This window comes from Felis catus, chromosome F1 (assembly GCF_018350175.1).
Source record: "Felis catus isolate Fca126 chromosome F1, F.catus_Fca126_mat1.0, whole genome shotgun sequence".
Classification (NCBI taxonomy): Eukaryota; Metazoa; Chordata; class Mammalia; order Carnivora; family Felidae; genus Felis; species Felis catus.
Genome location: NC_058384.1, coordinates 18,884,469 through 18,900,023, shown reverse-complemented (window position 1 = coordinate 18,900,023; position 15,555 = coordinate 18,884,469). Strand labels below are relative to the sequence as shown.

Sequence of the window (15,555 nt, the reverse complement as noted above, 5' to 3'; positions counted from 1 at the left end):
TGAGCCCTGCGTCGGGCTCTGTGCTGACAGCTCGGAGCCTGGAGCCTGCTTGGGATTCAGTGTCTCCCTCTCTCTCTGTCCCTCTCCCACTTGTGCTGTCTCTCAAAAATAAATAAAAATGTTAAAAAAGAACAATGATAACAATGAGTGAATTATAACGTTTAAATCTGTAATTATTAAACAAAATTCAATCATGATGCCTTCCCCCTCAGTCTTCTTACTGATAGGTCCACAAAAGAATATTGAACACACAGCAGTGACCCTTCTCTCTCCCTACCACACGAGCAACATATCTGGTTTGAAGGAAAATTCTCCCAAGGAAAGATGGTAACGTGGTAGAGATGAGAAGAAAGACGGAGATATGAAAAGCAAACATGCCTAGCTGGTCCCAGCTGCTGTGTCCTCACACTTTGGGATGAAACCCTCAAGATAATCTCTGTGGTTATTTCCACTGTCAGGCTGAAACTCAAAAACATTAGGATAAAATGACCAGGTCTGTCATCTGTGAGTTGTTTGAATGTCAAATGAGGGCTGCAGTGCTCTGTAAATGCTTTGGGTGGGCTGAATCATAGTCAATGAGGTGCCCCTCAAATGTAAATCAAAGGAAGCCGCGTGTGTCCTCCTCGACTCTCGATTTCAGAAATACACACCCCGAGGCCCTCTGGGCTGCTTGGCATCGCTCCCTCCACGTTCCTTCTCTTCATGTCTCTGGCTCCTCTTATCTCACGCCTCTGTCCTTTGTCTACATTACCTGACACTACTCTACAGCCCCTGGACCAGCACCGTCCAAAAGAAATGCGATGTGAGCCACATACACAATCTCAACTCTTCTCGTAGCCACATGAAGAAGCACAAAGAATGGGGGTGAACCTAATCTCAATAAATTTTACTTAACCCCAGCTATCCAGAAGATTATCATCTTAGCAGGTAATCAATATTAAAAATTAGTGATGAGACACTTTGCATTCTTTCTTTTAAACCGTGTTTTCAAAATTCAGTATGCACTTTATACTCACAGCACGCATTTCAGGTGCTCGAGAGCCACATGTGGCTCGTGGCTACTGTATGAGGAGCACAGCGCAGATTAGAACTCAGTCTTGTGAGGTGTGAAATTGCCCATTCCCTTGCTGAACCCTGCATTCCAGACATATCTGCATTCCACATGGGTTCCAGGAAAAGGGATGATAGAACTGGGTGTTGAAGACTCCATGTTGTAATGACGTTACTCAAGTTTATCTCCGTCTGCGTGGCAGAGTAAAGATCTCAAAAGAGATCAACCAGCATTCTCATTGGCCAGATGATTCCCTACCCACCGCAGCCCCCAGTCCGAAGCATAGCTGAGTGGCCTCTCTTCACTTCCAAAGAGAAAAGCCTTTAACCCCACAACCACTCCCCACACACCCATGGGCCTGGACCTCTGCCTTGGTCCCCGACATGGCATGGATACTTCTTGAACAGAAAAGAAAAAGGCATCAGACCCACTGTCCGGCTGCCTGATCACTGAACACAGAAAACAAAGGCGACAGGGAGGCCTAAGGGAAGATTTTAAACAGAAAGTAAACGTCCTTTAGGACTGTCCTCAGACAGCCCCTTTGGGGCTAAGGGATCCCACAAACTAAGTTCTGGGGATTTTCCTCTTGACCTGAGGGCAATTATGGTGTGACTGTAGGTAGGTCATTCTACTCTCAGTGCCTGTTAGGAACTGCCTCCATCTTGGAATGGGGCCACCCAAGCAACAAGTGACATGCAGGGTGAATAGATGTCTCAAGCCAAGTGGAGACCAATGAATAGTGTGGTTGTTCTCTCGCAGAACCTATGGTTTCCCTTGACCTTTACTCTAGGAGACAAGGCTCGCTGCTGGAGCAAACTGTGTGGCTGACTGGTCACAGCCATCTCCTGGCTGCCTGCAGCCCCTGGCCCTTCCTTGAAGCTGCCCAGGCTGGCAGCCTGCCTGGTTTCCTCTCCTGCTCGGCTGAGCAGCACAGCACCCGGTACAGCTGCGGGCGGTTCTGTGCCCCACCCTCCTGCTTTTTGTGGCCTCCTCCTTTGTGACGGCTACAGCATATGTTTTATTAAAAGGGAAAGAGGAGGGAAGGCAAGAGGTTATGCACATGGGTGTGCTCAAGAATCTTAAGATTGAAAATCTTCTGCTCAATGCTAAATGCCTAAGGGCTTTGGCATTTTGCCAGTTTCAACTAAACCCCAATAGGGACATCTGGGTGGGGAAATCGGAAATGGAGGAAAATCGAGACTCTCTCTTAGGAGATTCTGTTTCTAAACCACGAGGAGATTTCTCTCATGTTTTCTTGAAATTTGCCTGATTCTTCCCCAATATCTTCAACCAAAAATTTTGATACAATGTTGATAAGGTCCCTGACCTTGAGCATTATTTTTCTCATCATGTATGATTAGACTTGAGGGTGGTTGGAAGGCTAGGTAATTTTCAACGCCTAATGAGGTATCCAAGGTCTGAGAGTAACTTCCTCTAGGCCAATAGATGCTTTAAGTAATTAACTCAGGTGTATGGTATTTCCAGGATCCAAGGGAGAAATGACCCAGGGTAAACCCCAAGGAAACGTGCAAGCCTCGAAATTTCCAGCATTCTAACTATGCCTCAGTTGGCATCTCTGTCAGCTGGAATCCTTTCTCCATTTCTTCCTCTCCAAGCAAATCCCACCCCGTCCCCCATGGCACAACTCAGATTCTCCTTCCTCGGAATACTGATAGCTCTCGTTATCTGTACAAATCAATCATGGATTAATTAGGTCAGCCTCATGAATCTCTTGTATTGAACTGCTGTTGAGAAGGTATATTGTCGTTTATCTTTTTCCCAGATGTAGCCTCTTTTCCTAACTAGACTGTAAGATCACTGAGGGCCAAGGCAAGGTCTTCTAAGACTTTTGTCCCTCGCAGCGCTTAGGTCAGGGCTGGAGGCAAAGCCCTACGTCACTGCCACTTCCTATTCCTGTGAAGCACAGAGCAATCGAATGAAATCTCAGTTACCGAGATGAAACCATTCCTTAGGAGAAGTCGGGGGAGTCTGGGGTTGGTCCAGGAGGGCTGAGCCCCAGACCCCATTCCATGGGACCCCAAGTAAAGCAGTTCATCCTTCCAAGGTTCTCGGCCCTTGCTTTTCCAAGAAGGAAAGCTCCACTTCTTAGGGTCATCAAAGATAAGTGAGACAATCAGCTGTGCGAAGCTTAATTAGATGAGCTCCCTGAAATGCTCTCGGCCCATTGGAAAAGGATGCCACTGTAAAACGGACACAAGCTCTTCTTATTTAAGAGAAAGAGTTGAATCGCCAAAAATACACTGCACAGTGGGGAAAACAAAACACTAACCAGGAAACCTCGACACTAAGCATCCCCGTCAGCAGAAAGTGCCCACGCAGCTGTCTCAAGTCCCTCCAGATTACCTCTTGTTTGTGAGCTAGGGAGGGATTCTGGAGCACCGTCTCAGAAGGGATCTCTTATGTGGTGCTCCCCGGTGGCCAGCCTGTGCCTTGGGAAAGGCGATCAGAAGGAGTTGATGACGCAGGGATGTTCTGTGCCCTCTGGCCTTGCTCAGTAAACAACCTGTCAGTAGGGCCAGAGGGGAACGCCCAGAGGATGATCTGCCCCCATCCTTGAGCCTGGGCCAGTGCTGGTAGAGCACCCTCCCCAGTCCTTCCTTCCTCTCCTCCTTCCTGGTGCCCACACTGCAGTGCACATCACTCCATTCTGGGAGACAAAGCCAGCCCCATTTTTGGAGAGGAGGGAGAAGAAAGAGTCAAGGATGATTCTGTCTTCTCCATGGCTGCTGCCCAGCTGTGGAACCCTTTGGATCCAGTCCCCACCGCCCCCCCGCCCCCAGCAGGGAAGACCGGGGTCTGACATTTGCTTCCTTTCCCTCAAACATTTCATAGCATCTATGCTCTGCGCCTACCAGATCTCATCCCTCCTGAAAGAAGCAAAGCATGCATCCTTCCCCAGAGTGAGCAGCAGCTATGATATTGCTAAGATTTCAGGATCACTGTGGCAGCCTTGCTTGGTCATGTCTCCAGTGCTGCAAAGCAACTTATTGGGAGTGAGAGGGAACTCCGGAGGGTCCTGCTTCAAACAAATAACATACACACAACTGTGTGAAATCAAGAGGGAAAACACACCAACTCCAGCATCACTCTGCTGTTGCCTGATGTCAGCAGACTGCCCCCCAGGGGATTCTGTAAAATACTTTAGCTGCTCGGTTAATACTGGCATTATATGCATCCTAGAGAACATGGTCAGAAAGAGTGTCCCCTCCACACGCACATGTCTGGAGAAGGACAGAGGCAGAAATGCTTGACTTATGATAAAGCTTTTATCCTCCTTGATTGGTCTACGCGGACATATCATTATTCCTGCTGAATAAGGCCCAGATTATCCAGCCATACACATAGCCTGTTACAATTGCTACCCTTTTAACAAAACATTTGTTCCTGCTCCGGGCACCCAGCTCCCAGGGCTAAGAAGAGCACACACACACAGTTCTTTACAGAGGGGTCTGTTCAATCATGTTACAGTGCATTAGCTTGATTATTAGTTAATATTTGGCTTAGGTCTATATACCCTGGATAAATATGTACCATGCAGAGGGACTGCTTGGTGAGGAGAAAACTCCTCCAGGCTGGAACCACGGCTCCCAAGTTCACGCTCTTACTAGCAAGGAACACTCCAGGCATCTCTCCTAGGCAGAGCTGTGCACGCGTGGTTCTTTGGGCAGCAGCTTGCCTCCTGCATACGGCTGTGAGCACAGGCACACACATAAACACACACACATACCATAGGCAGCACCAGACTGTGGACCCAGATGATCACAGAACCAGGGACAGGGATCGCTCTATAATCTCAGCCTGCCCCTCCTTCCCAGCACAGCACCGCTCTCTCCCCGTATCTCCAGCGTGCTGCCAGGCTCCACTCAATCGATGGGGCTCTGCCACCACCCTGGGGAGACTATTTGCAACCCACAGGGTTGCACTCTTCAGAAATTTTTTCTTGGCCGCATGTGCCTGGGAGAAAGAAGCTGCTAACCGACATGCCACGGGATCTAGGAGCATGTGAATCCTTCCAGCTCTAGGAGCATCTGAATATAGATGTACCATGTATCACACCCTCAGCAATTGGGGGCCCTTCCCAAACACAGCGAACAGCCTATACAGTTCAGCCCAGCAGCCGCTGAGCAGGCAAAAGTCCCCGTCATCTTCTGCAATTATCCAGCCCGATTGGATTTTCTGACGCTAATGGGAGTTGCGCTAACTTTGAGGACTTAAACCAGGCAAAAGCAATATAGGTCAGGCAGAGTGCCCAAGCCCTGTGACAGCCATGCAACACCAGGGAGGCAGTAACAGGGCGATCTCCTGCTAAACCCCAAAGTCCACTGCTCAGCTCCACAAGGCAGAAACTAAGAGGTGGGATCATTCCCTCTAACTGCCAGGCACCTGGGCAAGAGGGTGGTAGGAGGGCGAAATGATCCATTTACCAAGGGACACACGGAAGGACAACGAAAAGGGAAGAGAGAAATATTACCAAAACCCTGCACTGTTACCTTGAATCCTTGCAAGAGCCCTCCTTGCTGTATCAGCTGCTCCCCAAACCTCCACCGACTGGGAGGAGACTCCTAAAAGATTCCAGGGTTTTGTGCAACATCTCCAGTGGCAGCTTTCCAAAGTTTTTACTTCATGATTTCTTGTGGCTCTTTCTCATTTGGGGAAACGCGAATGCCTCCCCCTCAGCGTTTGAGAGGGAGCGGATGTCTCTTTTCAAATAATTCTCTTGCTCCCCGCTTTGCTGCTGCTGCCGCCGCCGTTAGACCACTTGCCTGCTGCCTTCCTGCTGAGCAGCGAGGGTCCCCGTCGCCCAAAGCATGTCTGAAGTGGGGCTTCAGCGCCAGGCCGGGGCGCACGCGGGTGGAAGAGGGAAGGAAAGTGCAAAACCCAGCTGGGGGAGTCCCCCGTCCCTCCACGGAAGAGAAACCCAAGATCTTGCTTTCCTTCCAACTCTAAAGAGACTCACCCGCCCGCTCCTTCTCCCGAAATCACTGCCTTGCACCTGGGCGAAGACAGTTCCTCCGGCTCCACTGCTCTGCCGGCCGCCTGCAGACCTGCCCCTGCGCTCGCGCGGTAAGGCAGGTGCACGTCCCTGGGCAAGTGTTAACGGGAGCCTCCGAGCTCAGCGGAGGCGCTGCCGGAGCAGCCGCGAGCAGCTTCCGAGGCAGGTGGATTCCATCCCAGGGCTGCAGCCCAGGCGCGTCCCTGCTCCGACTCCGCGCTCCGTACCTAAGCAGTGTCACCTGCAGACTCAGACACCAGATGAGTGTCTTAAGATAACAATGCTGCCCTGCCAGCCCCTCTCTTTCTTTCTTATGCACGTAGGTTGGCGGCCAATGAGACACAGCGCCACACTCCCCACAGGTGCCCATTGGCTGGGCGGCTGGGCAGGGGGCGGGCTCGGAGTCTCACCGGCTGTCTCCTTTGGTTAGCTGGCAGGCTGGGGTACCAGCTCTGTTAACCCTCCCGGCTTTGCAGCAGGGACTTTTTGGTGTGGGTTACGAAGCCTTGGATAAATTCACGGCTGGCTGGGGAGTTGGAGGGTGTAAGAAGGCCGCCGAACAGGAAGAAGCTGGGAGCTAATTACATTTTCTTCTAATCTTCCTGAGTTACAATAATCATTTGTCCCAGACCATTTTGTTTGCTTGCTTAACTAGAACTCCTAGAGATAGGGACCCATTTGAGCCATTTTCCTTCTAATTTGAGGTTTTATTCAGTTGTTTTGTGCATTTTAGCCTCTTGGTCCTGAATTGCTTAATTAGAAATGAGCCCCCAAGTGAGAAATACTTATCTTACAGTGCGCGCGGGCACAGGCACACACACACACACACACACACACACACACACACACACACACCCAGAGATGTGAGAGAGAGGGAGGGAAAAAGAGCAGGAACTCAGTAAGAAGAGTAGAGAGAGACTCTGAACAGCTAAATCAAGAAACGTTCTGTCCCCAAAACCAGGACTGTGAAGACAAAGGCAAAGAGGAGAACTTCAGGTTTCTGGGAAGAGATTAAAGGGGAAAAATGTCCTGCTTCCAAAAAAAGAGAATTGTTTTGCCTTTGGTGCTCTCCTTCTGTGTGTCTCTTTTTGCTTCAGTGTGTGTCAGGAAGAGGGACTGTTGATCTCCATTTGGTTTTTAAAGGAAGACTAAAGAAATCAGAACAGGACCAGCCTTGTTTCTGTGAAGCAGGTGCTGTTGCTGAGCCTGTGAATTGAGGGGTTGGGGGGTGGGGAGGGAGAAAAGGCAAGACTAAGGAAAAAAAATTATTAACTTTGGATCAAAGAGTGTGAAATATATTCTTGATGTCCTAATGGGGATGCACAGCTGATTTATGTCCAGCTAACTAACATACTCCACTAAATTTTGGCAAGAGCATGGGAGAGTAATTGTTAAAGAAAAATCCAATTCAACAGAAGAGCTAGGGGCTGGAGCTGGCAAAGGAATTTGGGGAGTTCACACCAAGTCTTGTGGTGGGGAAAATAGGGAGAGAGAAAAAAAAAACACATAGAAAGGGAGACAAGTGTTTTGATTTAGCTTCCTTGAATGAAGAGCGACATCAAAGATTATTTTGTAAAAAAAATAGAAAAAAAGTAAAAGAAAGCAGAGGTTTAATGAATGCCCAAGTAGTACACATCAGGATTAGCTAAAAAGCATCAAGGAGCCAGATGTTCTGAATGAATGGGGAAAAATTAGAACTATTTCTCATATGGTCCCCCCCTTAGCCCCACCCATCCATCACTTTCACCTCCTCTGTATCTTATTATACAGGTTTGACCTTCCTTCTTCTCACTGTAGGTATGGAGTTCTAAGCCATGTTAAAAAAAATTAATGAGGTATAATATACATTAAAAACTCCACAAGTGTAGAGTTTGATGAATTTTTGCCTATATATGCATCCACAATGACTACCTACATCATTTCCAGCACCCCGGAAGCTTGTCTGCACTTCTCAGTCAAAATCCCCCTCACCCCCAGAGATAATCGCTATTTTAACTTCCATCATCAAAGACTGATGGCTACGTTTTCTTGAATTTCATAAATATAGAATCTGCATGTATGCCTACTTTTGTGTCTGATTTCTTTTGCTTATCATTATGTCTGTGAGACTCATCCGTGTGTCTGCTTGTGTATTTTCTATTGTTGTATAGTATTCCATTGTGTGACTATAAGCCATGTATCTATTTTCCTAATGACACATTTTTTTGATTCCCCTTTTTTTTGATTATTAAAAGTAAACCTGCTATGAATGTTCACATATATTTCTTTTGGTGAACACATGCAGTCATTTACCCTTGGTATACACCAAGAGTGTAAATCACTTCTTTTGCTTTTGGCTACTATAAGGGAGACCATTTCATGAAGGAGATTCTGAAGCTTACTTTCTATCTTCAATAATTGAATAAAGAAATAAGGTCAAAGGCTATCACACTACTGAACACTAAAATGCCTAAAATGTGTCAGATCCTTTCCATACATTTAGCCTCATTTTCTTCTCACTACTCTAAAAAGTGTGTATGTTTCTATTTTGCAAACAGGAATATCCAATGCAAGACATTATGTTAGGAAGTGGCCCTCGGCCTTGTAAGGTGGAGAGTACATGCATGTAAATGCTCTCTGTGACGAGCTATGTGAGACAAGAATGTGGTAGAAGGACCCACTACGTAGATGAGGCTGGAGTTTGGTCTGTGGAGATGAGACACGACCTGGAGAACACAGAGCAGTGCATCCCAGTTGGACCAAATGGCATGGGAGGACTGGAAATGGAAAACAGGCTTTAATTTGATTGGAATGGAATGCATATGTGTATTGTCAGGGGAGAGGGGATAGATTAGACATTAACAGAACCTGCTATTGAATACATCTTGGTGAATATAAGTATTTGCACTTATCTGTGGCTTGTATTACTTGTGGACTCCATTTCACTGATGGGGACACAGAAGGTAAGAATGGTCCAATCTCAGGGTGCCTGGGTGGCTCAGGTGGTTAAGCATGGACTTTGGCCTAGGTCATGATCTTGCCCTTCTAGAGTCTGAGTCCCACATAGGGCTCTGTGCTGACAGCTCAACGCCTGGAGCCTATTTCAGATTCTGTGTCTCCCCCTCTCTGTCTGGTCCTCCCTCCACCCCCCCCCCCGCCCTCTCAAAAATAAATAAACATTAAAAAAAAGAATGGCCCAATCTCACTTCCAAATAAGCAAATTACAGACTCTAGACTTGAATCCCAACCTGTTGTTTCACTACATCATGTTGCCTGTACACGAAGGTAATGATTGAGATGCTTACAAGTTTCTCCCAGTTCCATTTAAATGTAAAACATCACAGGATACAGATGGTCTAGCTTTTGTGAACTTCAACCTTTCCCCTATCTCTAGGTATTTAATTCTCTAAGAGGAGGCCATGTGACATTGTATCTATGTTTACAGGAATCCTGTGCCCTGAAAAAAATCTGACCTCAATTTATTTGTACAGTTCTTTTGCCTGATCTTTCCATAGAGAAAGACAAGAGGTCTATAAAGGCGTGAGTCAACAACTTCCAACTATTTCCAATTCAATACTCATTTTTTCAATGACCATTTAGTCAACACACTTTTTCTTGTAAATGTGAGTAGGAAACCGTGTAAAAATGACTATAGATAGGCAAAGAATACTAGATATTGACTTATTAGAAAATCAACCCAAAATGGTTCACATGGGGTTTCTAAAGTGACTCGACACTTTAGAAAATTAGAAAAAAAAAGATTTCAAAGTAATAGACTATACGCTACTTAAAAGGAGTATTTTTCCTCTAGAATCTATCTGTGCCTAGCCTAATGCCCAGCATATGGTAGGTACCTAAATGTTTACTGAATGAATTACTGTGATATGATAATCCATGGGTGCACCTAAATGTAATGTAACTGTGTTGTGGAAAGAGCATTAGGCAAAGAAGTCTCCTTTTCGGTCTTAGCTCCACCCCTTCTTAGATTGATCTTGGGCAAATCACCTATTTCGCTGGCCTCAAGTGCCTCCTGTGTTAAATGAGAGACTGAACTAACAGATGATTTGGTAGTTTTATGCCATTTCTCACATTTTATGACTAAGTATGTTTTCCTGGCATCTACTCTAGTTTTTCAATGGTAAACTTCGCATAACTAAGTTCAATACTGTTTTTATGCTAGGGAGAGTAGGAAAAAAGGTATCACAGGGTCTTTCTTTTCCTCAGTACCTCCTAGGGAAGTAATGAAGAGAAGGATGCGTTTTGGGAAAGATCATTAGCTGATAAATCTTTTTTGCAGTGGTTAGTTCTCAGAGTATGGTTTTCAGCTTATCAGATTCAAAAGACAACTTGTAATAAAGTATTTTTGTTCTTTTTCTCATACCAAACAGGTCTTTCACCCCTTGAACATGGCTCATTTTCTCTATTCTCATCCATCAACTAGAGTAGCCACGGGGAATATGTGGCAAAGGTTGTTTTTTTTTTTTTTCTTTTAAAGGGCATACATTCATATATGCCAATACATTAACACCAGGTACAGTGAGAATGAAATTGTTTCTAAAATGGGGATCCTCTTTGGAGAGTGTGGTGCATTAAATTCCTGGAGAGCAGGAACTACCTATAGGAGACTTACAACACTATTTAAGCAGCATGGAATAAATGATGTTGGAGGGGCAAACTTTGAAAAGAAATTATTGGTTATCACGTGAGAGAAAGTTCAGTAAAACATCAGATTCCAGCACACACAAACTTCACTTTTCTATCACGGTTTATTGCATATAGTCACTGTTTTGTTAAGGCAACACTGCCCAGCACTAGTGGAAACACACCTTATATGGGTTATTGCCATTCTCGACGCTGTTCTACTTCTGATGGGGCTGGGACTGACTTGGTCCATACCGGAGGGACATTCTTTTATCCCGTTCCAATTCGTCAGGGGTACTTAGACACTTTGTTTCCACATGTCCTTCCAGCTCTGATCTATTTACTGGATTCTCTAAAATTAAAGGCTCAACAATTTCTTCCGGCTAGTTCTACGTTTTCTGTAAGTTATAGCGCTCCCCACATCATTTTTATATTGGTTACCAGAGATAACATTTGTATCAGAAATGGAACAAAGGAGAGAAAAATCGCCAATAAAACTTCTGGTCTTCAGCTTCACCGTATACAGTGCATTGGCTTTGTTTTGCTGTTCACATCTACCTCTTGAGAGATCTACAACCCACGTATTTCCTCTAAATATTTCTGCAAAGTAGTGCTGAGTAAAAATATATACATCCATATTTCTCAGCACCCGTTTATCCAACATATATTTGCACAAACAGTGGGTAAAAAAGAATGGGGCCACCTACACCGACAAGATAACGGGGGGCTCATTTGCATCTAGAAAGACCCCCCCCCCCACCTGCTCTCAGGAAACGCCTTTTAAGGTGTGTGCCTGTGTGCCCTTCCCGAGCCATCCGGATGATGATGCGAGAGGGAAGATTTTGCATTGCAAAGACCGATTTTTAAAAAACGCTGTGCAGGTAGTTCCTAGCCAAGAGCGTGCTCGTGCCGGGGGAGGCGAAGGAGGAGAAAGGCGGCAGCACCGGCAGCCTGCTGGGGGCTGACCTGATTCCCTAGAATCCTCAGCTCCCTTCCTCTCTCCTCCGACGTCCTTCCTTCCCTTCTCTCCTCCTTCCCCCCCTTCCCTTCCCCAGCGAAGCAGCTGCGAGGAACAAAGAACGCGGGCGCTCCGGGCAGCAGCGCGCAAGCCCCGCGCACGGCGCGCGGCGTCTGGCTCCGCGGAGCTGGGCTCTCCCGGCTCCACGTCCCTCCGCAGCCTCCCCCGCCTCCCGCGCTCGCTCGCTCGCTCCCGCCCGCTCGCCGCCTCCCCCACCTTCGCGGCGCCGGAGGAAGGCGGCCGGGGCTCAAGATGGCTTTAGCCGGGTTCTGCGCCCTGCTCGCCTGCTGCTGGGGGCCGGCGGCGGTGCTGGCCACGGCCGCCGGCGACGTGGACCCATCCAAGGAGCTGGAGTGCAAGCTCAAGAGCATCACGGTGTCGGCGCTGCCCTTCCTGCGCGAGAACGACCTGAGCATCATGCACAGCCCCTCGGCCTCCGAGCCCAAGCTCCTCTTCTCGGTGCGCAACGACTTCCCGGGAGAAATGGTCGTGGTGGACGACCTGGAAAACACGGAGCTGCCCTACTTCGTGCTGGGTGAGTCCCGGGGGAGGTCGAGGCGGCCCGAGGCGCGGCCCGGCGCCCCCACCCCCCACCTCCCCTAGCTCCACACACCCACTAGCCGCCGACCTCCCCTCCCCCACAGCTACCTCCTGGATCCGCCCCGCGCCCGGCCCGCCCTCCACACCCACCTGCCGGCCGGCGCCTCCGTGCCCCCGGCTTCTCCCCGCTTGCGACCTGGACGCCGGGCCCTCGACCTCTCCGCGGCCGCCCTGCCCCACGGAAGCGGGTTGCAGGGGTCTCTCTGAAACCTTTCCCGGCCTTGACCTCCCCGCTTTCCTTCAGGAGCAGACTGACAGAGCACTTCTTGGAGGCTACCAGCTCCACTCCCATAAGCCCTTCTCCCCACTCTCTGGCCACATGCTCAGTTCTCGGCTTCACTCACCCCCCCCCCCCCCCCCCGACACCTACGGCATTTCCTGGGGGGAGTTAGAAACAGGTATCTGGCCCCCACCTTGGCAGGCGTGTGCAGGCCGGATTGCACCGGCTGGATCTCTAGGCTGCACCCTCTGAGAGGGTTCTTTATCTTTCACCAGATTACTGACACTCTTTCTGGCCTTCCTTCAGAACACTCAAGTTTCCTCTACCCCTGATGTCCATCCTGGCAAGTCCTCCCTCGGTGCCTACGTGCAACAGTGTCCTCATCCAGCCACCTCCACATGTCCATGTCACATCTCAATTCCTCGCATAAAGAAATCATCCGACTGTAGTCTCTTGATGTTGGCATCTTCTTTGTTCCCAGTGCTACCTTAGGTAGGCATAGACGTTCCTGCACCCAGAATGATCTCCCTGGGTAAGAGCTCTCCGTTCCTTCCTTTGTTTACGTCTCTCTCCCAGTACCCCTATTTTAATTTTCTTAGGCCACAAAACTCCTTCAGATCCTGGAACCTCTACGTCCTTTCTGATTCACCTCTTTTTCACTACCAGGCTGCAAAGATATTGTGGTCCTGCTCCAGCATCTTGCAAAGCACCACAGGTTCATGTGACTTCATTAACCAAAATTTCCTTTCCTACTCCCTGTGCAGATGTATGTCTCCCCTGCTGTGCAGGCCCACCATGCAGTCCATTTCTTTAGTGATGCTCTAAATCATCCTTCTTTTGCCCAGGCAAGAATTCAGAGATAATCCAATTCAAAGTTTGTCTTTAGATCCAAAAACTGAAAAACAGTGAAACCGTCCAGGAGGCATTTCCGTCTACTTAATGTGCTACCAGCTGGAGTTCACTTTGTAGGAACATGGCTTCCTGATGGCCATACGTAGGTGACAGCCACATGTGGAATGTCATCTAACATCTCCCTCATGCTCTTTATTCGCCAGAGAGCTCTTCATAGTGAAAGCGTTAAGAAGTGGGTGAGTAAACCTCCCACTCTCCAACCCACACAGAAAAGCAATTTCAGAAATTGCCCGATCCTTTGAAAAGTTGGTTTGTGTTTCCTAGAGTGCAGCTTAGTTGACCCCATTAAGTCCAGCCTACACTCTGGATGGCATTATTTATTTTTGCATTAAAGACATACCAATAACATAATAAAAGCTGGGAGCTGGCTGGGAATGGGGACACTGGGGATATGCTACTCATTAAAATGTACAAAAAATTGCCGGGTTATTCAGTGGTTGTAGATTTTGTGTGGAAGTCATGCTGATGTGCAAGTACAATCTGCTCATCATAATATACAAGAATGAGTGTAGGGAATTCTGTGTTTCTAAAGAGCCCTGTTTTGGGCTCTACAATCAGTGTTTACTGTGCATGCGGAGGGCTGTGTGTGGTGCATAAAAAACGGGAAACTGGACTAGCAGTTCTTCAAAATTTTCATGTCCTTTTTTGCAGACTCCCAAAGCCAGGGCCTAAAGCCTGCTGGGATCCAGTGTGCACAGTGAAAGACCAGATGTTAAAGAATGGGGTTTCTGCACCTCTATGCAAAGCTGCCCACTGCAGCACCCTGCTGGAGTTGCTATGGTAACCTCCTGCAACTTGGCATTTACATACAGGAACAGACACACTCTCACTTCATGGCCAGATGCATTTCCTAAATGCATTGATTGTGTCTCCCCCTACCCTCTGTCAGTGGGGGCATGTTCAGAACCAGAGATGTGCTGATGTCTATCCCTTCTGGCCCAGTATTCCCAGGGGGAATAGGAGTGACTGTCAGCTTGTGTAAGGGAGCAGAGCTAGTCCAGGTTCATGGAGGAAAGACTCAAGTGTATAGTTGCTCTTGAAGTTAAGTTTTGTGGTCCTGGATTCTGTCGCTCGTGGCCAATAGTAAGGGCTGTATTGACTTTGGTTTTGAGCTTCCCCTACTATTATCTCTGGAACTGAAGTGTGCTTAAGCCATCCTCTAGAGGAATACGAATTCACTAGTCCTGGGAAATTACTGATTGTTCACTTGCTCAGCACTCGTAGGCATTATTAGGATAGACAAGTGAAAAAAAAAAAAAATAAAGGGCCCCTGCCCTTGGATTCTCTCCAGTCAGGGAAAACAGACTGAAATACCTGTAAGAATTGGAAGAAATAACACTTGATCGTGTGGTATGGGTGTTAAGGGGCGTGGGAATGCTGGGGAAGGAACTACTTGCATGGTAAGAGCAGACTCCATGGATGACATGGGCTTCATTAGCGACCTTGACCCAAATCAGGTCCTTTGATTTCCTTTTGTCTCCAGGATCAAGTCCTGTTTTTTCAGTGAGGCAAACAAGACTATGTTCTGACTCCAGCCAACGTCTCCGGCCTCATGTCCCTGCAAGACTTTGCATATGCTGTTCCTTCTACCTGGAATGCGCTTTCCCCCTTCTCTACTTGGCACCCATCTGCTCTTCCTTTTAAACCATGCACACTTGTTCACCTCTCTAGGAAGCTTTACCCGTCCCCCAAGGCACATGTGTGTATCCCACTTCCGTCCTCTTTGTGCGGATTTAAAAAGTCAAAACACGAACGAACAAGATTAAAGATGGATTCAATTTGGCTTGGCCAAGGGGAAGGTGAAGCCATCTCAGCAGTGGGTGGTGATGAACAGGAATACGGGATGGCCCGCGTGTGGTGCAGTACTGGGATCGCCCTTGTGGGAGGAGAGTCGTCGGGATGGTGTGTGGCTCGAGAGAGTGGAGCGTAGTTCTCCACTTAGAAGCCAGGCAGTGCAGGGCTGATTTGACATAGAAGGTCGTGAAGCCTGACTCCCGGCAGCTACCTCAGCCAGCAATGCTGTGGGTTTTGCTTGTAGGATGGGTCATCCTGTGGGGCAGTGTTGGGCGGTGGGGTGGGGTAGTGGGAGCTCTTGTTGTCCAAAGTGAGTTTGCAAATGG

General features: G+C 48.0%; 2 protein-coding genes across 11 annotated transcripts in view; one reads left to right on the top strand and one right to left on the bottom strand.

Annotated features, from left to right (window-relative positions):
- Window positions 1-6,346, bottom strand: part of BRINP2 (BMP/retinoic acid inducible neural specific 2) — a 122,638-nt gene extending 116,292 nt beyond the window's left edge. The window contains exon 1 of one of the 3 annotated variants that reach the window (XM_045048928.1): window positions 5,563-6,346. The gene's annotated coding sequence lies outside the window, so the exon portion shown is untranslated. The remainder of the gene's footprint in view (window positions 1-5,562) is intronic. The other 2 variants (XM_045048929.1, XM_023247854.2) reach the window with 2 other exon arrangements.
- Window positions 6,347-11,327: 4,981 nt separating this feature from the next.
- ASTN1 (astrotactin 1) overlaps window positions 11,328-15,555 on the top strand; it is a 302,845-nt gene continuing 298,617 nt past the window's right edge. The window contains exon 1 of one of the 8 annotated variants that reach the window (XM_045049422.1): window positions 11,328-12,238. In XM_045049422.1, coding sequence (XP_044905357.1) covers window positions 11,956-12,238 — 283 coding nt within the window. In that variant the 5' untranslated portion in view covers window positions 11,328-11,955. The remainder of the gene's footprint in view (window positions 12,239-15,555) is intronic. The other 7 variants (XR_006592122.1, XM_019821667.3, XM_019821668.3 and 4 more) reach the window with 7 other exon arrangements.